The sequence below is a fragment of the Lutra lutra genome, chromosome 2, assembly GCF_902655055.1.
Source record: "Lutra lutra chromosome 2, mLutLut1.2, whole genome shotgun sequence".
NCBI classification, from domain to species: Eukaryota; Metazoa; Chordata; class Mammalia; order Carnivora; family Mustelidae; genus Lutra; species Lutra lutra.
This window is the reverse complement of record NC_062279.1, coordinates 42,877,273-42,902,673: the sequence shown is the minus strand read 5'-3', so window position 1 is coordinate 42,902,673 and position 25,401 is coordinate 42,877,273. Positions and strand designations below refer to the sequence as shown.

Genomic DNA, 25,401 nt, shown 5'->3' with positions numbered 1-25,401 from the left:
TGCTAACAGCTGCCAATACCTCACTGAGTACCTCACATGAGATGGGCTCTAAGGTAAGGTGTTTCTTTCCCTGGACATTTAATCTTTTCTTATAATTTGTCTCTTAACAGAGAATTTTGACTCTAAGGTAAAGTTTACTACTGATTGGTTGGCAAATTCTTGGTTTGGTTTGGTTTGGTTGTGTTTTTTTGATCTGTCTTTACAGTACTTATTCCATTCAGGTTTCTATTGCTTTTTTTTCTTTTTTTTTTTAGTCTCTTAATTTTTTCCTTATGTATCCCAGGTAAATTTGTATTTAGAAACACTATCTTTACATAGAGAAATGAAAAATCTTAAATGATTGCATGTATTTTCTGGTTAAAACTTATCTGGGTCTTTGGTTCCATGGGGACCTCTTGGTCACTTAGAACTATAGAATGGATGATCTTCTCCCAGCTCTGGTTTAGAATAGAACAGAGTAGCTCAGTGCTTGGGATGTTCCCAACATTTAAGACTCACTATTGAACTCCAGTGATAATCACTTAAAATTATTTGCTTCTTGTAAAGTATGTTAATTATGAAAGTAGTCAATTAAAAAATATTTAGGAACTACAGAAAAGGAAAAAGAAACTAAAATTAAGTTAGTAATTATAATAGCTGACACTTGAGAATGTATTTTTCTAATTTTTAAAAATATCAACATAATTTTTTTATATAATTGAAGTCAAGCTGCAAATATAGTTTACTATCCTTTTTAACTTAACAATATGTTGGGTATTTCTAAGTCATTGAAATTATTAAAAAATGATTTTTAAGAGCTGTTTATATTCCACCATTAAAATGTTTGATTTTTTCACTAATATAAGTAATTCAACAATTAGTAATTTTAAACATAAATCTTTGGCCACACTTCTGATTTTTTCCTTAAGATATGTTCTGAAAAGTAGAGTTACTTAAAAGTAGAATTACTGAATCAAAGGTTACATTAATTTTAGAGCCTGATGCATTTCATGATAGTAATATATATTAAAATGTGTATGATTGATATTGCTGATATCACAATTGAAGTCATACACACACAAAAATTCTTCCCTGAAACTGCTATTACCTGAAGTTTAACAAAATGTTGTGACTTAATGCTGACTAAAGACATGAAATCCTAAGTAGAGAACTAATTATGATAGCATTTTATTTATACACAGTAACACACCTTACTGAGCAGGGATTTATAGCTCAAATAACATAGAAGTGCTTCAAATACTACAGTATAAGGGAAGATGGTGGACTATAATACTGCAAGTTAAAATGCTTGGAGTTTCATTCCAGTTTGATATGAACTATGTAAAACAGATCTCTTAGCCTTCTGAGTCTCATATTTCTCATCTGTGAACTGACAGTGTTGGTCTAGGTCAGTGTTTCTCTGGGCACCACAAGTAACACTTGTAGCACATGACATATTTTGGGGTGGTGCAGACCATAGGCTATAATTTTGGATTAATGTACAATTATGAACCATAATTTGTTTTGTATGGCATATTTTTTAAAATAATAGTGGTTTAGTTTTTAAAAAGAGTGGATTTAGAGGAAAAGATTGAACAAGTAATAATACAAATGGGCTCCAGATATTGTCATAAACCATTGAAGTGATAGGAATTTGAGACACAGAGCTAAGTGAACAGAGCTAGAATCTGCTTAATGTGCTAGGTAGAATTCCAGATATAAAAAGCCAGTAAGCAGGGCTTTCTTAGAAGGCAATCTGAGAATCAGGTGGAATTATTGAGATGTATAGGAAGTAAGCAGAGATACAGGCAAAGAAATGGTTCAAATACATCCTAGTATTTGCAACTACTTGCACTTTTCATTTTATTAGTGAGTTTCACTTGTCTGGGCAGAATTTCTCCCCTCTTCTATAAAGGCTGCAGAAGACCTATAGCTGTAACGGGACCTTTCATAAGAAACTGGAGAAGACGCTCCCAGCCCAGCCATCACCATGCCCAGGGTGTTTTTGGACACTTCTCAGCAGTTGCTAAAGGAGGGGAGAGAGTCACAGAAGCTGGTACTCGTGGTGGTATTTGTTGCTCTGCTTCTGGACAACATGCTGCTTACTGTAGTGGGTATGTTTGGGTCTTTATGCTGGGGGTTAATTTGCTCTGGGCCCCAGCAGGCAGCATACACCCTGATAAAATTCAGCAGTGAGTGGACTTGAGAATTTTTCTTTTTATGCTTAGAAAACACAAAATAGAAAATGAGATTCAGAAGTATCATATGACTTGCCTTAGGTGCCCAGTTGGGGTTCAAGCTATATCCAACTGACTCCAGAGCTGGAGTTTCTTACACTATACTTCCCTGCTCCTACCATTTCCATGCTCTGCCATCTTTATATGAGAGCTGAAATAATAAGACAGAGACTATCTTCTTCCACCTCAGCTGTGAAAGTAACCATTGGTAACTTGAAATTTTCCCCACTCTCTGCCTGCGTGTCCAAGAAAAATTCTGAAAACTCCATGGGTATTGATTTTGTGATTACAACTAAATGTTAGCAAGTAGGTGATTGGCCAATACAGAATTCAGGAGTAATGAGGGCCAGTTGTATGTAGGTTGGAATTTAGGTACTTAATCTAATAGGATAATTTGGCATGTATAGTTCTTTAAGTAGGCTTCAAATTATGTCACTTAGACAGCTTCCTTAAACATGAGTATAAAGCTCATAATAATGCCCCTGAACCAGTTAGTGTTAAAAAGTGTCCTTGGCTCTCATCGTTTGTCTTTCTCGATTTTCAGTGCCCATTATACCCAACTTCCTGTATGCCACAGAATTCAAAGAAATCAACGCTCCTCTCTACCTTGGTTCCACCACAATTTCTCAACATGTCCTTACTTCTCCTACCTTCTCCACCATCTTCTCCTTCTTTGATAACAACACCGTGGCTATCGAAGAAAGTGCACCCAATGGCACAGCATGGACAGATGACAATACTGGCACCATCCCTCCTCCAGTCACTGGAGCCATCCTAGCACAACAAAACAACTGCTTGCAAGGCACAGAGTTTCTGGAGGAAGAGAACATACGGGTTGGGGTTCTGTTTGCTTCAAAGGCTCTGATGCAACTTCTGGTCAACCCATTTGTGGGACCTCTCACCAACAGGTATCTCAATGGGTACAGTGCTCTACCTGGTACTCACTGGCTCAGGAGTAAGAGGATGATAGGCTAAGGTATCATAAAGGTAGTTAGAATGGAAAAAGAAGGAAACTCACTTGTCCATTTCCAGGGCAAACAACTGTTTGGAAAACTGGTTACCCAAAGGATAACATGATATTGGTGAAATGCCATAGGCTTCAAATTTTCTTAGTGATGTAATGATTACTGAGCACCAAAAAAAAAAAAAAAAAAAAAAAAAAAGAACCAGTGATCAGAAGTATACTGCTGATGTTATTTCAGTGCCTTGAAACATGGCTCCAAGGCAGGACTACTGCAATCTGGAGCACTGGCTTGTTAGCAATGTTTGGGATTATCCTGATGTTTCAAAGGGATATACACTCTAACTAGGTCATCTTTTCTGGAAAAAAGGATTTGGTCCCTGTTCTATGGGTAAATTTGCATGTTTGTTCATTTACTTATACAAGTTAATATATCATGTCCCATCTGTACACTTGCATTCAGAGACACGTTTTTCCATGTACTCAAATAACTGCATTTCTCTTCCCAATCACATGAAAAAAAAAAAAAAAACCAGCCCAAGTATATGGATGTCTATTGGGACTGTATCTTTTTTCTTCATAATTCTCTTTTAGGATTGGATATCACATCCCCATGTTTGCTGGCTTTGTTATCCTGTTTCTCTCCACAGTTAGTAAGTAAATTGCTTCCTTCTATTTCTTTCATTGATTACCTTTGATTTTATCACATGCACTACAATGCAGAGAGTAGGGTCAAGTTAGCTAATGAGGCATCTGACTAAATGGTCTATGCAAAATCCTTTGCAATTTTGAATATGGGTATTAGAGCAGTAGTGGCAAATCAGTCTAGTTGAAATTTGTATATTCTGCTATAGAAGAACAGATACTTTACTTCCTCCAACTGGGGAAAATTATAAAGTTTGTTTTAATAGATATGCTGTTTTGTGTGTGTGTCAGTAGTCCCTTGAACGAGGTTAGTCTAAATATCCCAACTTTGGGAAGAGGTTGTATTATTTTGATACACAAAGGTAAAGGACTGCCAGCAAAGAATCTAAATTGGACAATAGCAACTAGATAATACCAAAAAGTCTACTGCCTTGAGGTAAGGACATTAAAGGTCATAGCTTAGAGAAATAAATTAGCTAAAAAAACAAGAAAGAGAAAGACAAATAGTCTATCCAATATCAGATAAATGTTCTAATAAAATAGAGATGGGGTAAGAACAGGAAGTAAACAAATTTTGTCTGGAAATTTACCCTGATAATTAAAATAAGAAGGAATGATGGGGGGGATGTTGTGCGGTGGGAGGTTAACTGAAGGAGAAGGCAGCCTCTGGAGCCTTTGGTGGCTCCCTGATATCTCTGCTGACTCTGCTCCCAATAACAGATCTCCTTCTTTCTGTTTTCTTATCAACTTTTAGTTACTTTTCTGTCTTTTTTGTTGTTCCTCCTCAAGTTTTCTTCCCTTTCAGCATATGGCTTGACTCTTCTCAACCAATACTTAACAGGAATTTGTTAGAGTCAATGCTGGAAGGTTGCAAAGAGCAGGAACTTGATGTGTAAAGTTCTGAGAACTGGAGCTTACTTGTGAAAATTCTAGTAAATCAAAGAAAATGAGGGAATTCAAGTTAGAAATGTTTATTGAACTTCTAGAATCTCAGGCTATGCCAAATAATAAATTAAAAACTAATAGGATTCTTTGTTTCCTCAAATGAGACTCATAATTTTCTCCAAAAAACTTTATGTAGCACACATAAGTCTTGATGGCAGAAGTCACTGGGGAAAGATAAAGAATGGAATGACATGGTTCCAGCCTAGGAGTTGGGGAGATACAACAAACACCCTGCAAAATAGGATAATGCTAGACTATTGTGAACTCTTTAGCATAAGGACCTTGCTGGATTCTCTGCAATTAAATAATTATTGTTTCCATGTCATAACCAGTGTTACTATACTAAACTGGCCAAATTCTAGCAAATGTTGGTCTTTAGGGAATCTTATGGGGCATCTCCTTGGGGTTTTTTAAGTTGCTGATGCCCCTTACCACCATTAAGGGCTCCTAACTGAGACCCATGCTTAATCTAATTAGGAGCGAAGTGGTAACCCATGTTGGGGGTAAAGTGAGAAAGAAATTATTTTGGTTTTCCTACATAGGGTGACCAAACTTTCTACTTTGTCTTGGATTCGGGGGCCTCCCAGAATATACAAAGTCCTTGGCAAACTGGGAAAAGCTGGCCATTCTATTCTCAAAGGACATAGGAATAGAGGTACCTGGGTGGCTCAGTCAGTTAAGCATCTGCCTTCAGCTCAAGTCATGATCCCAGGGTCCTGAGATTGAGTCTGTCTTTGGGGTCCCTGCTCCTCCAGAAGCCTGCTTCTCCCTCTGCCCTTAACTCTCCCTACTTGTGCTCTTTTCTCTGTCAAATAAGTAAATAAATAAAATCTTTAAAAAATCTTTCTAAAAAATGAAATAGGGAATAACTAACCTTGAACAGACGAAATCAGAAGGCCTAGGAGAAGATATTGGAAGCCCAGCAAAGAGACACCAAACACGCACATGTTTGGGAGACAGTGTGATCACATAAAGAAGTAATGGGAGAAGATTACAAGACATCAAACAACCCAATATATCTGTAATGAAAGGGTAAAGGGATTCAGATTCTGATGATTCAGATACTTTGGAGGAATTTTTTCTTTCAAGGGCATTGTCTTGAAATAGAGGTGAGACGTGTCTGGATTTACCAAGCTTACCTCCAACACCATGTAATTTAGTTTTTGATAACATATTCCTGTTTGGTAGTCAGTTTTGTGAATGCTAGTCTCATGTAGATGGAACCTCTTAAAGGACATGAACTGGACGTTCTCTTTATTTCACATGATGTTGTATAGTTGTATATCTAATATTACTTAATACATACTCACTGATTTGATTTGGCTAAAATAGGTTCCACTATAAGATAAAAGGAAATATCTAAGACACTATTTTCTACCCAATGCTTATGGGTCCTTCAATTACACATAGCTTTTATTCCCTCACTGTTGATGACCCACTGGAGCCCAACAATGACAAAGGTAAATCTGGGTATTGAATATGAAGGATTGAGAAGTAGGGTCTAAAGGCATTATACTTATTGGACAGCATGATTCCAGTGGACAAGATATTGAGTTTTGGGCCAGAAATGTGAAAATCTAGGCTTCCATCCACTGTGTGGTAAATTGGTTTGTGTTTCTGTGGCTTCTTAGTTTTCATGTCAATTAAAATACAATCCTGATTAAGGTGTGGGAGATTATAAAGACAACTCCAAGAACAGGGGAGCAATGATCATCCTTTATTAAAACATATACATAGTGGTTCATATCTATAATATCATGGGCACATTTTCTGGTGGTTAGGGAACCAAGACAATTTGCTAACTGGAGCATTCTTGCTATTCTCTATACACAGTGTTTGCTTTTTCTGGTACCTACACCCTACTGTTTGTGGCCCGAACCCTTCAAGGCATTGGATCTTCATTTTCATCTGTTGCAGGTAATGCTGATAACACACACACACACACACACACACACACACACACACACACACACACATCTCTTACTACCTTCAGACCCTATAAGATTTATGAGTAGGTAGGAAAGTATCCTAGTGGGCAGAAATTATGATTCAAAAACAAGGTAATTGTAGAGTTATTATCAGTGTTATAAATCCCTAAGCCTGACATAACTTTCTCTGATAATATTTAGATACAGACAGCTCAGGGCAAAACAAGCCCAATGTAAAACCATGAAGTAAACCAGGCTTTTATTTAATGGCCCTCTATGGTCTTTTCTCTGCCCCCCCCTTATCATTTTATAATAAAATAATGCTAATATTACCAGTAACATTATCACTTTGCAAAGTATCATCAAATAAAATATTTAACGTAATCCTATGAAGTAGCTATTTTATGCCATTTTACACATGGGTAAATGATAAGAGAGCCCAGACCATGCTATCTTCCACATGTCTTCTGCACTTCCCTCTTCCTTGGGCACCTCCACTGAACAGAATAGTGTTCTGTGTTTATAGATTTTCCTTTGATTTACTCCATGTCCATTCATTCAGAGAAGTGTGCTAGAAATAATAAAATGCAATAAAATGCTGTATCAATGGACGGTGGTATTCTGTATTACCCTTCCCAGAGACTTTTGTGCTTCTAACGATATTGTGAACAGAAGGAATAAGCAATGTGGGAATTTTGGGGGACCAGTGGAGACAGTATTTGTAAAATAATATGGGCTAATTTTTACAAGACCCCTCAAACTGTAAACTAAGTATAGAACAGGGATTCTGTGAGAGAGGCAGACAGAGAGCTCCTGTATGCCAACTCCTTATCTCCCTCTCCTTTCAGGTCTTGGGATGCTGGCAAGTGTCTATACTGATGACTATGAGCGAGGGCGTGCCATGGGAATTGCTTTGGGGGGTCTGGCTTTGGGAGTGCTGGGTAAGTGGCACCTGGTCTCAAATCTAGGTTCAAAGGGTAAGATACTGCATACTCTTCGAAGATGATCCATGAGGCAAGTGTTCCTAAGGGTCATGGAAGATAGGATTTTCTTTCTTTTTCTGTCCAATCATATTTTGAGTCCTGAAGTTTTTCCCAGGAAAGGCAAAATCCCCTTCCCGTTAAGAAGCTTAATAGTCCATGTGAAATAAGTCAAGCAGAGAGAGTCAATTATCATATGGTTTCACTTATTTGTGGAGCATAACAAATAGCATGGAGGACAAGGGGAGATGGAGAGGAGAAGGGAGTTGAGGGAAATTGGAAGGGGAGGTGAACCATGAGAGACTATGGACTCTGAAAAACGATCTGAGAATTTTGAAGGGGTGGGGGGTGGGAGGTTGGGGGCACCAGGTGGTGGGTATTGTAGAGGGCACGGATTGCATGGAGCACTGGGTGTGGTGCAAAAATAATGAATACTGTTATGCTGAAAAAAATAAAAATAAAAAATTAAAAATAAAGAAAAAAAAAAAAGAAGCTTAATAGTCCACGACATCCTGGAAATGGAAGAAACCTAGTCTATTCCAGTGAGCAAATATCCCCCATGTTAGCAGCTGCTGCCTCACCAGTGCTTTCCCAAAATGAGAGGAGATCTTTGTTGGATTTTGTGCAAAATACATTGCAGACATAATCTCTTTTAATCCTCACACTATTGTCAAGAGGTAATGATTGTCTCCACCACAGAAATGAGGAATAAAAAAATGTTAAATAGCCATCCAAGTTTACATAGATAGAAAATGCCAGAGCCAGGATATAGACTCAAATTCTGGACTCAAACCCCAAACTCTAAACCATAATGTATTTTCTTTGAGGTTCATTCCTCGTATAGATTGATTGACTATTCCAAGTCACATATTTTATGGAACACTTACTATATGCCAAGGTCAATGCTAGGACACAGGGAATTTAGGTAAGGAGCCTCAAAAATGGTTCCTTCCCTAGAGGAGATCACAAGCTAGTTAAAGAGAAAACGCCAAAGGTCTCTTCCTGGTACATATCCACCCCTCTCCTCCAAAACCATGGGAGAAGAGGGAACAAAAATCCTGCTCTCTGTTAACATCCATTTTCCCAAACATCCAAGCTGAAACTTTGGTACATCCTGGTCTCCTTTATTACTTCTCACTCTCAAATGGATAAGCCCATTAATATTCTCTACAACCACTTCCTCAAGGTCGGTTCCTCATCACATCTCAGTTGGAACCAGCCTACTACCTGATTTCTTGTACCTTCCCTCCTTCCACAAAGGTGCCATTAGAAGAAACTTCCTTTGCCCACAGATGGTGGTATTTCTCCCCAGCTAAAACACGTTTCTTCACTGTCCACAAGACCAAGTAGATGCTTTATCTGGGGCCTTTACAGGGCCCTTGATTATTCGGCCTTGACATTCCCCACCTCTACTTTTCCTCTCCCAAATACTCATATTCTAGTGACTGCACACTGAATATTGATATTCTTCTATTTGTTATCCAACCACACTCTTTTAACTTTTTTTTAATTTAAATTCAATTTAATTAACATATAGTGTATTATTAGTTTTAGAGGTAGAATTCAGTGATTCATCAGTTGCATGTAGCACCCGGTGCTCATTATGTCAAGTGCCCTCCTTAATACCCTTCACCCGCTTACCCCACCTCCCTTCCCACCTCCCCTTTAGCAACCCTCAGTTTGTTCCCTATAGCTAAGAGTCTTTAATGGTTTGCTTCTTTCTTTGTTTTCCTCTTAATTTATTTTTCCTCCCCTTCCTCCATGTTTATTTGTTTTGTTTCTTAAATTCCACATATGAGTGAAATCATGTGGTATTTGTTTTTCTTTGGCTGACTTATTTCACTTAGCATAATACCCTCTAGTTCCATCCATGTCATTGCAAATGGTAAGCTTTCATTTTCTAATGCCTAATATTCCATCATATATACTACATTTTCTTTATCCATGCATCTGTTGGACATTTGGGCTCTTTCCATATTTTGGCTTTTGTGGACATTGCTGCTGTAAACATTGAGGTGCATGTGCTCCTTTGAATCGCTATGTTTGTATCCTTGGATACATACCTAGTAGTACAATTGCTGGGTTGTAGGGTAGCTGTGTTTTTAGCTTTTTGAAGAACCTCTATACTGCAACCACACTCTCTTTTATGATGCCTCAATGCTCTTCACTTATGCTTCTTCCCCACCTATATTACCCACTTGACAAAGCCCTGTGTTCACCTGAACTCAATGAATCGTGTTTCTACAGCACCTTGTAGATTGAACCTTTACTGTTGAACTCTACCCTTCACCATGTTCTAATTATTTGGGTTCCTCTTCCCCACCCCACCACATGCATTTTCTCTAGTAGAAAGTGAGCTCCTGAGAGCCAGGTCTTCTTCATTTCTGAGTCCCCAGAACCTTACATGGAGGTTCATTGAGTAAATGTGGACAAGTCACACCAACTAGGAATATGTCCTTACTTCTAAAATCTGTGCCTGCTTTGCCTTTTCAGTGGGAGCTCCTTTTGGAAGTGTGATGTATTCGTTTGTTGGGCAGTCTTCACCTTTCCTCATATTGGCCTTCCTGGCACTACTGGATGGAGGTAAGTCACCATAAGCAGTCACCAGACAGATGATAGCTTAAGTCAGATTGGGAATGCACTATGCTGTAGTGTCAGTTTTGACGTGCTTTAAAGATCAAGGACTGCCCTATTTTAGGAAACAAGGAAGAAACTCAGGGAGTTAGATCTGTACATGATAGGGTGATATCAATGTGGCTGTTATTAAAGCCTTCAACTAATCAGTGGACAAAATAAACTGTTTCTTTCTCTCCCACTTTCTTTCTTAGCACTCCAGCTGTGTATCCTACAGCCTTCCAAATTCTCTCCTGAGGTAAGTTGACACTAAGCTCCATTGCCAAAGGATATAGAGAATGAATATTTACAAAGACCCCCCCCCCCACTAGATCATCCCTGTCAAAACAAAAGAAGAAAGATGAAGAGGAGTGGAGTCAAAGAAACTGACAACTATACTTGGGTAGTGTCATATTTAGGGTAGCATTGGAGATGGTGGTGGGGCAGTCTGGTCTGATATTGGACAAAGATGGAGGAAAGGCCTTATGAGGGATCAAGGAAATATTACAAAATTTATATATATATAAACTCAGAACCAAAACACAATGACAATGGGACTTGTATGTTCATAGTTACAATACCTCAGAGCTAGAAAAGTTCTTAGAGGCTGTTTAGATAATCTCTCCCAAATAGCATCTTTATAGATTATCATTATATCATGGTTAAATATCAGAGTTGGTATTTGTCTGACTCCAAGCCACAGATATCTCTGGGAAATCCATATCAAACCACAAAGAATGAAAGATAAGGAAGTACAGAAAGTATGGGGAAGTCTGAACTAAAAACCTTGATTTTATAGCCAAGACAGACAAAAGTGTGAGTAACCTCGGAACCCACTATTTTCAATTGGGATCTGAGAGGGTCAGTCTTGTGGGACTGAGCCCTTTACCTGTGGTGTCTGTGTTAACCCTAAGAAGTCAATGCAGAATTGTTTGGTGGGAAAGCCCTCACATATGGTACCAAAAGTGTTGTAAGAGGAAAAATTATTTTCCTTTAATATATTTCTGCATGGTTTTGACTTAGATGATAATATTCTACATATTCAAAAATTCAATTATTATTTTTTTGCCTGTAGGAAATACCACTGTATGCATGCCATATTTTATTTAATCCTCTATGTTTGAACATTTAGGTAATTGCCAGTATTTTATAAAGAATGCTACGATTAATAACCTTATGCATATGCATTTTTATAAAATTGGAAGTAATCTATAGAATAAATTCCTATAAGTGGAATTGTTAGGCTAAAGGCCTTATTGGACTTCTTTATGTGTATTTTGTGATTTAGATCTGTCTCTTTATTTTGAATTATATATTTAGTTTTAATATCTCAGAATATTTTATTGTACCCCTGTTAAGTATGCAGTGAGGGTTATTATATCAAAACCATTAAATTAATATCAAATAGAATGTAGTTAGCACCACAGATTAGGGCACAGTGCTCAGGAAGTTTGTTAGAGGGAGAAGTTTCAGCTACTGAGTCAGGAAATACAGTGGAAAAGAAGGAGCCTTTGAGAATGGGTAGGAGCTGGACCTGAAGAGAGAAAGAAGGTAGTTTAGGCAAAAACAAAAACAAAAACAAAACAAAACAAAAAACAAAACAAAACAAAATCATGAACATAGTTTAGGCAAAAATAACCTGCTGGAATGCATGAGAGGAAAGTGGAGTGATTTGAGTTTAATTGGACTAAAGATTTTCTGAGGGAAAGGGGAAATTAGAACTGAGCATTTAGGCTTGCATTTTAAATCTGTATTTTCAAACACCTTCAGCTTGACTTGCCGATGTGGCTCAAAATGGTCAGGATGAAGCCTCCAGAATGCTTGAAGATCTTTCTAAGTTATCACCTCTGGGCTCACCTTTGGGATTCAGTACTCTGCCTGTGGGCAAACATTAACACCAGCAAGATCTCGTGGTGAGGCCCAAGACCAGGAGTCCCGACACCCATTGCCCATTGCTGGCCTTGCTGACAATCCATTTTCATCTAGTTGATGATCATTTGAAAACAAGAATTGTGTCTGGAATATGTTGTCTTACTCTTTGTGACTACCACTGTGTTTGCCTTGCACACAGGAGGTATACTGCCAGCTGACTCTGTGACATTGGGGAAGTCACTTTATCTCCTTTGATTTGGGTGTTTGGTCTCTTCATTAAAGGAGCTGACATAGATGATTTCTAAGGTCCTGTCTGCATATTCTCAGATTCTATGACAATAGGAGAGATGTACACTGTAAAAATGGAAGTTTTTTGTTGTCCATGTTCTCAGAGTGCCAGGGGGACTCCTCTCCTTACACTTCTCAAAGACCCTTATATCCTGGTGGCTGCAGGTAAGCTGAAAATGCCTCTCTTTGCAATGGGAGGGTCTGGGTTTCTGGGTAGCCCTGGTGTTCACAGAACTGTCTCTCCAGGCTCCCTCTGCTTTGCTAACATGGGAGTGGCTATGCTGGAGCCCACACTGCCCATCTGGATGATGCAGACCATGTGCTCACCTGAATGGCAGTTAGGTAAGTGACCTTGTTCCTCAACTTGGGCTTAGGCAGAAATAGGTGTGTGCCATGCGCCTTTTTTCAGGTAATTGAGATGCACTATCAGGCCCAGGTCTTCAGAGTCACAGAGGCACAATGTGCTTCCTTTGCAGAGTTATCTTCTCTGTCCATACCTGTAAATCAAATCTGAGTGGGCATGCAGCACCTCCAAGAAGCAGCCCAAGAAAGGCAAGGTGGGAGGGGTTGAGAGGGGCTATTGAGTGACAACATACCTAGCTATGTGGTAGAATGATCAATGATTTTTTTTTAATTTTTAATTTATTTTCAGCGTAACGGTATTCATTGTTTTTGCACCACACCCAGTGCTCCATGCAATCCGTGCCCTCTCCAATACCCACCACCTGGTTCCTCCAACCTCCCACCCTCTGCCCCTTCAAGACCCTCAGATTGTTTTTCAGAGCCCATAGTCTCTCATGGTCCACCTCCCCTTCCAATTTCCCTCAACTCCCTTCTCCTCTTTAACTCCCCTTGTCCTCCATGCTATTTGTTATGCTCCACAAATACGTGAAACCATATGATAATTGACTCTCTCTGCTTGACTTATTTCACTCAGCATAATCTCTTTCAGTCCCGGCCATGTTGCTACAAAAGTTGGGTATTCATCCTTTCTGATGGAGGCATAATACTCCATAGTGTATATGGACCACATCTTCCTTATCCATTCATCCGTTGAAGGGCATCTTGGTTCTTTCCACAGTTTGGCGACTGTGGCCATTGCTGCTATAAACACTGGGGTACAGATGGCCCTTCTTTTCACTACATCTGTATCTTTGGGGTAAATACCCAGGAGTGCAATTGAAGGGTCATAGGGAAGCTCTATTTTTAATTTCTTAAGAAATCTCCACACTGTTCTCCAAAGTGGCTGCACCAACTTGCATTCCCACCAACGGTGTAAGAGGGTTCCCCTTTCTCCACATCCCCTCCAACACATGTTGTTTCCTGTCTTGCTAATTTTGGCCATTCTAAGTGGTGTAAGGTGTTATCTCAATGTGGTTTTAACTTGAATCTCCCTGATGGCTAGTGATGATGAACATTTTTTCATGTGTCTGATAGCCATTTGTATGTCTTCATTGGAGAAGTGTCTGTTCATATCTTCTGCCCATTTTTTTATATGATTGGAATGATCAATGATTTTTAGTCAAAAATCCACATTTTCATTTTAGTTCCATTGATTGGCTATGTAAACTTGTGCAAACCACATCAATTTTCTGGGCACCAACTCTCTCATCTCTGAAATGGGCATTGGAATACTGTCTAGTTCAAAGGGTCATTTGAGAAATAAATGGCATAATATGTGGAAATGCTCTGCACCTGCAGAATATTAATACGTACTATTGCCATCCACACTTTTCTCTTCAACTCCCTTTCCCCTACATTAGCTTTTGCTCTCCTTTTACCTCTAACAAGGTGTTTATGGAGGCTTCCAGCTGGAAGATCTTCCTCTTCTTCATGGAGAGATGTCCCTGTGATTCATCTGAGTTTAGAGAGGAGGTTCTGGCCCTTCCCAGGAAGCCGAGGACAGGGAATAAAGAAGGCTATTGTGCCATTCGGTCCCTGTGGGGAAGAGTCTTATGGGGCCAGAGGGGAAGTTGATAAGGACCTGATATAGCTCAGCATGCAACAAAAAGCACTAAATCTAATTTTTGTAGGGGACTATTCTAAGCAGGGCTCCAAGCTGCACTCTTAGCTTCAAATTGGATTTTTCTGGGCTGCTAATGCCTCAGACCATGACAATTAATTGAGTTAGTTGGTGCTCTGCCCCAAGGCTATGACAGCTCAGGCTCTGGGTGCAGGTGGGCAAACACAGCTCAGAGCAGCTTCTCCTCAGCTCTTCTTCACCACATAGGAGAGAATATTAAAAGCAAACCAGCCTTCAGTAACTGGTGAATTGTTGACTTTGAGTTTAATTATAATTATCATGACAATTCCTAGTAGGCAACACTGTTTCCTCTACACACAGAAAGGCATTGAGAGGCTAGTAAAACCCAGTGAAATGCACTAGGCTGATTCTATACAGCCCCTTATGCAGGTGAGGCTGCAGTCGAAAGCTCTCAGGAGAGAAAGTCAGAATAATGAGAGGGCTTTGTCTCCCACACTCCTTTACAACTTTCCTCAATGCTATCTGCATCTCTAAGTCTGGCTTCAAAAGCTCTCACAACACCTGGAGAGCTTGTTAAAACTCGGAGTGTTGGGCCCCACCCAGAAATTCAATAAAATCAAATTTGCATTTTCTTAAGTTTCCTGGTGATGCTGATACAGTATCAGGGATCACACTGAAAAATATTGCACTAAATGCAGACAACCTGTCAAAGTTGTTTGGAGGAGACAGCACTTTTGAGAGTGATTGGTAGTCTGTGACTGAGTACTCCCTAAGTGACCCATTTTGTGCCCAGTACTCTCCCTGTGGGGAGGAAACAGGCTGACCTGGGTGTGACTCCTGACCACTTACTAGTTGTGACCTTGGATGAGTTATTTAACTTCTTCAAACACCACTTTCTTTCATTTGAGGAAATGGAGACGCTTTCAGAGTTGTTTTCAGGATTAAATAAATCTATGTATTCTAAAGGGATTAACACAGGGGCACCTGGTGGCTCAGTTAGTTGAGCGTCCAACTCTTGATTTCAGCTCAGGCCATGATGTCAGGGTCTTGAAATCAAGCCCTGTGTGGGGCTCTGTGCTCAGCATGGAGTCTCTTTGCCACTCTCCCTCTTCTCCTCCCCCCACCTCTCTCTCCTTCTCTCACAAATAAATAAATAAAATCTTTAAAAATAAATAGGTAAAGGGATTAGTACAATTGGTTAGAATACAGGATAGATATACTATGTAAATAAAAATAACTATTTTCACCATTGTTTTTGTTGAAATAATTTTGACAGTCACAGCTATGTGTAATTCCCTGCTCCTTGGAAGATATGCTGTGAAAAAATATATGTTTGTCTATAAACATATATTTTGGAATATATTTTGCAAAAAATGCTACTGAAAATGCAAGCTATACCCAGTCTTAAAGAGCAAGTCACATTTTTTGAGGAAATTTCATTTAGGAAATTCCACATCATTTAAAACATTAAAACATTTAAAAGGAGGATATTAAGCTTCCTAGAGGTGCCTATCTCCAGATCTCCAGTAAACAGTGGAATAGTTATGGTTCTAAATTTTTAAAAGCAATTAAACATAAACAAATGGGTACGGTTGGAAATATTGCAGCCCTGTGCAAATAGACAAATACACTAAGATATGCTTCACTTCCACCCCATGAAAGAGAATATTAAAATCAAACAAGCTATCAACCAGTAATTGATGAATTGTTGACTTTAGGTTTAATTGTAATCATCATGACAGTTTCTATTAGGCACCGCTGTTTCCTGTAGGTTGAAAGGCATAGAGAGGCTGGTGAGACCTGAAAAAACTCTCACTGCTCATTTTGTGCAGTACCTTATGCCAGAGACATCTGTGCTGTCATGCTCTGGTGTGGATAGTGGAAACATATGAAGTTGGAAGGTGAAGGCCTGGGTTCAGGTCATGACCCTGTTACTAACCAGTTAGGACAATAACAGTTAAGGCTGATGCACAGAGGGCACTTAATCTGTGCCAGACACTGTGCAAAATGGTTGGCACACAGTATCTCATTCAAGGCTCACAAGCAGCCTATCTGGTAGGAATTATTATTATCCCCATATTTCATAAATTTCTTAATCTGATCCAATTTCCTATCTCCCCCTCCAAAAATTCCTGGAGCTTGTAGAACCTCCTGTCATTGACAAGTGTCCCGTGTCTTCAAACTCTTCTCTAAACATTTCCATCATCTTCTTGCCCTGAGAGCTGAATGTTTCCTGAGAGCACTGTTTCCCAGCTGTCTTGATGGAAATGCATGTTCCTCTAGACTTCACTCACCTTTGTTACTTCTGAATCATTTCTTCTTCTTCTTCCTTTTTAAGATTTTATTTGTTTATTTAGAGAGAGAGAGAGAGAGCGCACAAACAGGAGGAGGGGCAGAGGGAGAGGGAGAAGCAGACTCCCCTCTGAGCAAGGGACCCTGACTAGGGGCTCCATCCAAGGATGCTGGGATCATGACTTAAGCCAAAGACAGACACTTAACTGACAGCCACTCAGGCACCCCAGAATTATTCCTTCTTTATTCTCCTTCAAAGACCTCAACTCCCTTGAAGGTCATGTCATTATATTATACCCCCCTCCACCTCTCTTCACTGCAATCACCTATTGACCCCTTAGGTCTCCCTTTTCATTCGTTAAAATTGTCAACACCTGGCTCATATTCTTTTCTCCTTTATTCCTTCCATCATTCTTTTTTTTTTTAAAGATTTCATTTGTTTATTTGACAGAAAGAAACACAGTGAGAGAGGAAAAATAAGTAGGCGTGTGGGAGAGGGAGAAGCAGGCTTCCCACTGAGCAAGGACCCCCGATGAGGGGCTTGATCTCAGGAACCTAAGGGAGATGCTTAACGACTGAGCCACCCAGGCTCCCACCTTTCACAATTCATTTTTTTTAAAAGATTTTATTTATTTATTTGACAGACAGAGATCACAAGTAGGCAGAGAGGCAGGCAGAGAGAGAGGGAGGAAGCAGGCTTCCTGCTGAGCAGAGAGCCCAATGAGGGGCTCAATCCCAGGACCCTGGGATCATGACCCGAGCTGAAGACAGAGGCTTAACCCACTGAGCCACCCAGGTGCCCCACCTTTCACAACTCTTGATGGCTTCAATATCCAGGTGGATAATTCTACCAACATCTTGGCCTATTCTTTAATCTACTTTCTTGCAATAATCTTTTGCAATGATCTTTTTCTCCTTTCCACCTTAACCAATCAAACCTTTTTGACCTTGACATTAATTTTATCATCTCTGAAATTTAATTTCAGATAATTCAGTCCAATTATCAATTCACATATTCCCTATTCACATATTACCTACTCAGGTATTCTAATATCCCATATCAACAAATTTTGGCCACATGGAGTTCACCAATCCATTGGCCTCAAGTCATTTTCTACTTTCTATCACTTCTCATGTCCTCACTTTTTTATTTATTCAGCTTGAATTCCATCATGATGTTACTCCTTTGAAAGTATTAATTCCTTTGCCCTGCTTTCCCTCTGGGGTTGTCAGCTGACACAGCATTGATTCTGGTTAAGCCAATCTGTTTGCCTACTCCTTGTCTATGCATGAGTGGCACATTGGGGATGTGGGAAAACACATAGCAAGGCTGTTGGTCTCACCTTACATTTATGGCTAAAGAAATAAAGTAGGTTTTCACATTGCCCAACAATCTTTCTCTAGGTCCCCAGTTATGTCCTCCTTCCCACTTTCTGAAATGACTGTTTTGTACTTATTCATTCAAACCTCTTCTACACCCTCATCCTTTCATCATTCTTAGCTCCTAGTCATTGAGAAATCAGAAGCAATGAGATGGGAACTCACATGTTCCCATCACTAAGTATACTAATTTTCCTGCATTTGTATGCATATTCACTGCCTTCTTTTTGTGGTCAAAGCATCGTAACTCCTTCAGAGGCCAAACTACTACTACTCCCACCACCACCATTACTTCTCCTCCTTTTCTTCTCCCTCCTCCTCTTTCCCCTCCTCCTCCACCACTTATTCCTCTTGTTGTTGTTGTTGTTGCCTTCCTCCTCCCCCTCCCTCTCCCTCTTCTTCTCTGACTTCTACTTCTTCATCTTCATCTTCTTCTTCTCCTCCTCCTTCTCTTCTTCTTCCTCCTCCTTCTTCATTCCATCCCCTCTAATCTTCTTATCACCCTTGTTATCTCCTCTTCCCTGCTAAATTTTTTTTTATTTGATTTCTTTTCAGTGTAACAGAATTCATTGTTTATGTACCACACCCAGGGCTCCATGCAATAGTGCCCTCCATAATACCCACCACCAGGCTCCCCCACCCTCCCATCCCCCGCCCCTTCAAAATCCTCAGATTGTTTTTCAGAGTCCATAGTCTCTCATGGTTCATCTCCACCTCCAATTTCCCCCAACTCCTTTCTCCTCTCCATCTCCCCATGTCCTCCGTGTTATTTCTTATGCTCCACAAATAAGTGAAACTATATGATAATTGACTCTCTCTGCTTGACTTATTCCATAAGTCATAATAATAATAATAATCTCTTCCAGTCCTGTCCATGTTGCTACAAAAGTTGGGTATTCATCCTTTCTGATGGAGGCATAATACTCCATAGTGTATATGGACCACATCTTCCTTATCCATTCGTCCATTGAAGGGCATCTTGGTTCTTCCCACAGTTTGGTGACTGTGGCTTTTGCTGCTATGAACATTGGGGTACAGATGGCCCTTCTTTTCACTACATCTGTATCTTTGAGGTAAATACTCAGTAGTGCGATTCCCTACTAACTTTTAAATGTAAGAGTCCCTGAAAGCTCAGACCTTGGATCTCTATCTTCTCTATCTAATGTTTCAGAGGTTATCCCAGTCTTTCCTATGGTCTTAAGAACCAAGTGTAAATGATCATTTTGAACTTGAATAAGTGAATAAATGAATATTTATATCTATGCTTAGGCTCTGTCCTTGGAAATCTAATCTTGTACACCAATGCCTTGCATCTCCAGCTGTATATCTAATATGCATTCAAACCTTGTTTCCCCAGGCTCTTCCTCCATCTCCAGTTACCCAACTAAGTAAGACAAAATGAATGATTTTTGATTTCTCTCTTTCTCTCACTCCAACTATGGCCACACCCAACTCAACAGAAAGTTCCACTGACTACCACCATAATAATATTTTGGTCACTTCTTTCCATCATGACATCCAAGCTGAAACATTGTCACTTTCTTCCTGGGTTCTGCAAATAGTTTTCTGGCTTTTACTCTTGTCCTATGAACCCATTCTTCTAACCACAACCAAAAGACTTGAAAAAATGTAAATTAAAATATGTCATTCCCCTCCAAAGTTTCCCATTGCGCTTGGAATAAATTCCAAATTCTAGGCCTACATTTTCTGTTACTCTTCCCTTTGCTCATTGTGCTTCAGCCACATAGACCTCCTTTCCATTTCTAAAAGAGACCAAAAGTTTTCTTTAACATCTTTGTATTTGCATGAGATGTTTTTATTTGCTTACTTGTTTGTTCTGCTTGAAATACTCTGTTTAGGTCATTCCGATATTCCAGTTTAAATATCATCTCCTCAAAAAGGTCTTACCAGCCCCCAAACTGAAGTTAGCTCTATTCCTGGTCACACTTCCATGCCATATTAAATGTTTTTCGTACAACTTATTATTTTTCAAAATTATCTTTTCTTTCATTTGTTTACTTGTTTATTGTCTGGATCCCTCCCTTGAAATGTAAATGCCCTAAAAGCTAAGATTTTTTTCTAGCTTATTTACACCATCTTATTTATCCCATCATGTTCTAATCTTAGAACACCAGACACATAGTAAAAGCTCATTAAAAGTACTGAATGAATGAACAAATGGATGAATGAATAAGACTTAGGGAGGGTAAAGTGCTCAAAGTCACAGAGATAAAATGTAGCCAAGCCACAGTTTCAACTCAGAACTGTATGACTTCAAAGACCATGCTCTAGAGCACATGACTCTACCATCGGAGAAAGAAATGTGACCAGTGCTTCATTTTACAAAATACTTTTAAATATGCTATCCAATTTGCTCCTCAGTATAAGTTGGTATGATAGAATCATAGCTTTGTTTTTGCCAGATGTGGATGGTAAAGCTCTGAAATCAGTAACTTTTCTGAGATCACCACTAGAGCAATGGAAAGAAAGGTGAATAGCAAGGCAGGAATTTCACTTCCCAGGTAACATGTATTTCTTTTTCTAAGACTGATGATATTCTTATGTTGATAATCAGAAGGACTTTTACATATGAATTTCTCATTAGGGCTATTCTTTAGGAAATCTATGTGGAGGAGCTGGAAGGACATTGTATTAAAGCTAAACAAAGCCTGGCTCCTGAGGAAAGTGGAAGTGTAGAGCCTCATGTCAACTGTTCTGTGTTGGCACAGGGATCTCTAACACACAAAACAAAGGGGTTTGGAATCCTTGAAGGTAACAGAGAAACTTCACTATCTTGTCGTAAATATAGTATTTTGTAGTAAATTGGGCATATCCTCATCTTAGAATTGTGTCTTTCTACAGGTCTTGCTTTCTTGCCTGCCAGTGTGTCCTACCTCATTGGCACCAACCTCTTTGGTGTGTTGGCCAACAAGATGGGTCGGTATGTAGCCTGGAAATATGTGGAGAGTATAATAGGAATGTAAGATGGGAGAGATTATTGACGTTGTCCCTGCACCTAGGATAATGAACAGCTTCTCTAAGGTTGGAAGTTTAGGACAAGCATGCATGGATAAAAGCTGCCTACAGAAAGGATAGGAGTAGATAGGTGGTGAAGGGGATATGGATAAAGGATGGCCCTGAGTTGGTTGTGAATATATGATGGATAACCTTTACTTACCAGATGTTTGTTGTCTAGTTGAAGAGCTAAAATAACCCCACAGAGAACAGCTATGAAAAAGCTCATTACTTTGGGGGCAGTGTGTTCCCTGGAGCCCTAGAGAGTTCTAAAGAGGTACCTCAGAGACCACCAAATGGAAAGGGTTTGAGGCTAAAAAGTAAGTCTGGATTTTGTTCTACCACAGTGAGAACAGCTTCAATTTTATCTTTGAAGCTCAGCATACAGATTTTAAGACAAGCTTAAAAACCCCTGCTATAGGAAATCCGAAAAGGAAAGAAGTTTGGTATTTTTTGTGCATTTTGTAATGGGCTTTGAAGACCAGATAAAATACGAGTAAGTGAGAGGTAGTCTGAATTGGGAAAGAGCATGAATTAAGTTTGAGTGTTACTTTCAAGGGGCAAGTATCTTCTGAGTAAACTGATTCCTCTGCTAGTGGAAGAAAGAATATGTCCCATTGAACCTCCTCTGCTTCTACTATGGAAAAGATATGGAACCAGGCAAGGGGGAGGTCAGGGAAAGGGTCCACTTGGTTACAAATGGATCATGTAGAGATGTCTTCATTTTATCACATCCTAAGGGGTTCATGGAATTAGGAGTGTAGGACTGGCTGGTGTAGTGGAGATAAGATGATAGGTGAAGGGATTTCTCCCTTTAGCATAGTTTGTGATGGCTCTTTTCTTCCAGGTGGCTGTGCTCCCTGATTGGGATGATTGTAGTAGGCACCAGCTTGCTTTGTGTAAGTATGATGAAGTCTAGGAGAGAGAGAATGAGAGAGAGAGAGAGAGACCCCCAGACATTTAAAGACAATTTTCCTTTGAAATGAACAGAGGGTTAACTTGTCAATGACTGTTGGAAAGACTGTTTCTACATGGGTAAGAATTTAGCTCTGGGAGAAATGCCACCAGGCATCCCATTAAAGGAGGTGGAGAAGGAGGGGAAAAGGGCAATGGAGCAGCTGTAGCCGGAGGTCTGAGTCCCTATGTATGGACACATGAAACAATTCATGTTGATACCTATTTCTGGAGCCATTAAAGTGGTTCATTTTATGATTTAATTTATTTATCTCAACCTAACAAGACCTCATAAGCCACCAGGGGAACCATCACATGAGTTGCAGTCTCTAGTGCCAGAATGTTTCGTAGAAAAAGAAAAAAAAAGAAGAGCTTTCCTATTTTAAAGAGACCCTTCAAGCTCTCTAAGCCTTCATTTTCTCCTCCTCATAATGGGGATCATACATACACTTGCCTCCTAGAGCTGTAAAGCACTGAGTACAATGTTCAAGAAAGCCTGGAGGTCTTGATCAGGAGCATGTGTTCCACATCATTCCCAGCTTTGCTACTTCCTGCTTGTGTGATTTTGAGCTAGATATGTCACCTCTTTTTGTTTAGTATCCTCATCAGTGTAGAAAGGGATCTGTTAGCCTCTCTTAGGACTGTCCATATAAACTACACCACAGTGGGTCCACAGTAAATCTTAAGGCAAGCTATTGATAAACTATAATTACCTTTTGAGGAATAACCCCTAAAGTTGTTATTAGCCACTAACATCTAGATGGTATGTTAAACCTCTGAGAGGTAAATATGTTGGGGTAGCATGTTCAGGTGAACAGAAGTGTATGTCTGGGAGGGTGGTGAAAGCAAGCTGAGGAAGAATTCTTGCAATAGAAGAGGTCCATTATTATGTAAAATGGAGTCAAATCTGAGATTTAGACTTAATCTTGCCACTTATTAGCTTTTTACCTTTGGATAGGGCATTTAACCCAAATGATACCAATCTAGCTTTCATATCTTTAAAATAAAGATTCTTCTTCGTAAAGAGAAGTGATAATCCAAATAACTAACATATGTGGTACATAGCATATGGCTAATAAATGCATATCATGTGAAAACCCTTTGTTTTGTGGTAACTGATTGGACTCCTGATAAATCCTTCCTCCTTCCCTGCTGCAGGTTCCTCTGGCTCACAATATTTTTGGTCTCATTGGCCCCAATGCAGGGCTTGGCTTTTCCATAGGTAAGAGTACTTTCAAAGGAGCCAAAGGCCCCTGAATTTTGGCTTTGGACCAGATTAGAGGAGGTATATGGAAAGGGAGAAGGAGCAGGAGGGTGGCTAGCAAAGCTGTGGGTTCCTAACTCCTACCAGGGATAGGTGTTGGTGCTGAGAGGGAGGATAGCAGGCAAATGGAATAGACTAAAGGGAGGAGAAGAAAGAATGGTGCCACAAAAAAGGGAGGGGACTGTGGGTAGAGCTGACAGTGTCCTGTTTCCTTTGGCCACAGGCATGGTTGATTCCTCTATGATGCCCATCATGGGACACTTGGTGGACCTGCGTCACACCTCGGTGTATGGCAGTGTCTATGCCATAGCTGATGTGGCTTTCTGTATGGGCTTTGCCATAGGTATGTTGGCAGGGGAGAGGGGAGCACACAGGACTTGGTGTCCCATTTTCTCTTATCTACTGTTTACCAGCTGAGAGTAAAGCCAGAGGGCTGATTCTCCTAGGGTTCTGGAGATATTTGACTTTGGGACATCCTCTGGGTCACCCATTGCTCCTTGCATAGTGTTTTCTGTGTGATCAAGGGCCAATAAACACTTGCGAATTTGGTTTATTCCTCACAGGCCCATCCACTGGGGGTGCCATTGTGCATGCCATTGGCTTCCCCTGGCTTATGGTCATTATTGGGGTCATCAACATCATCTATGCTCCTCTCTGCTACTACCTGAGAAGCCCCCCAGCCAAGGAGGAAAATCTTGTAAGAGACTCTGACTGTTGCTAAAAGAATAATAATTTTTAAAAAAATTTTTATCGTGTTATGTTAGTCACCATAAAATACATCATTAGCTTTTGATGCAGTGTTCCAAGATTCATTGTTTATATAGTCTGTGGACTCTGAGAAACGAATAATAATCTGCTGTTTGTTTTTGATCTCCCGTTCTCTCATTGTTTTTCATCGTATGCTGTTTCCTCCATCTTTGGAAGTCTTTTTTGCTTTGTCATATTTTCTGATCCCATTTTCAACTTTATTTTTCCTTTGTGCTCTTTCTTATTTTCCCTTCTTTAATAACCACTTCCCCTCTTATACTGGGTGGTTAAGAAGGGCCCTAAGTAAAGAACAAAACTGAGAAGGTTATAAAGAGTTGGGGCCAGGGTCCATCAAAGGCATCCCATACTTCAGTTACCAGCAAAATGTGAGTTAACATATTATCTCCTCAAGGTGGTCAAAATTCCATTGGGATCATTCATTCATGTCTGCCATTGTTCTTACCAGGTCATGATTTAAAGTACAAAACCACAGGGAAGAGAGCTATAACTTTTGATTTTAGTTAATAAGGTACTTTATTTTATTGTAGCATGAGGACCCTAAAGGTTTAGGTGGCTCAATGATGGATGTTGGGGCTGGTCACAGGGATGAAAGAAGACAGGGAGGCCAGATAGGGGATAGTACTGGTTTCAGCTGGCTCCCTACTATAGCTTGTACTACCACTATTAGGATTCAATAAAAAACATGACAGACATTTGTCTTGACCAGGGTGGCTACATTGAGGTGCCTTGGGTGGTCTTGTGCTTGTAAATGATGCAGAAGAAGAGTACTATGCTTGTTTCTTGAATATTTCCTGAGCAACACTAGACTTGGATGAGCTAGTGAGGGAAGTGAACAGGGAGACTGATAAAAGATGTGCAGTAATTTCTCCTCCTGTGTCTTGCTTCAGGCAATTCTGAGCCAGGACTGTGCCATGGAGACTTGGATATGTGCAACTCAGAAGCCCACAAGGGAATTTCCTCTGGGGGAGGACAGCGATGAGGAGGCTGGCAGTGAAGAGTGGTAGGAGAAGGTGGTCTCTGAACCTTGTCACATGCGGATACATCAGCCTTGGACTTTAGTGACCAAAGTGACCACCTCCTTTTCTGATCACCAGATCACCATGGGCTGCTCAATAGACTTCATTTCTCTTTCCCCTTGGTATCTCCTTTCCTCCCCTCCCATGGGTGCAATTTCTTGATTCTCTCCTTATCTGTGTAACCCATAGTTCTTCCTCTGAGCTTTGTGGCTTCAGGTGCCCAGTTTTTCTGGGAGAACATAGTGATGCTTTTTCCTAGGCTATTGTGAGGTTGATTAAA

At 39.9% G+C, this 25,401-nt stretch overlaps 1 protein-coding gene across 1 annotated transcript; it reads left to right on the top strand.

Moving 5' to 3' along the window:
- On the top strand, positions 1-25,401 carry SLC18A1 (solute carrier family 18 member A1). The gene is made up of 16 exons (XM_047719784.1): positions 1-53; positions 1,872-2,093; positions 2,761-3,124; positions 3,772-3,830; positions 6,601-6,684; positions 7,544-7,636; positions 10,169-10,258; positions 10,504-10,547; positions 12,553-12,613; positions 12,695-12,790; positions 20,967-21,045; positions 21,967-22,018; positions 23,232-23,295; positions 23,561-23,680; positions 23,901-24,034; positions 24,993-25,401. Exons 2-16 carry the CDS (start codon positions 1,970-1,972, stop codon positions 25,107-25,109), a joined length of 1,581 nt encoding a protein of 526 aa, XP_047575740.1. The 5' UTR covers positions 1-53; positions 1,872-1,969; the 3' UTR covers positions 25,110-25,401.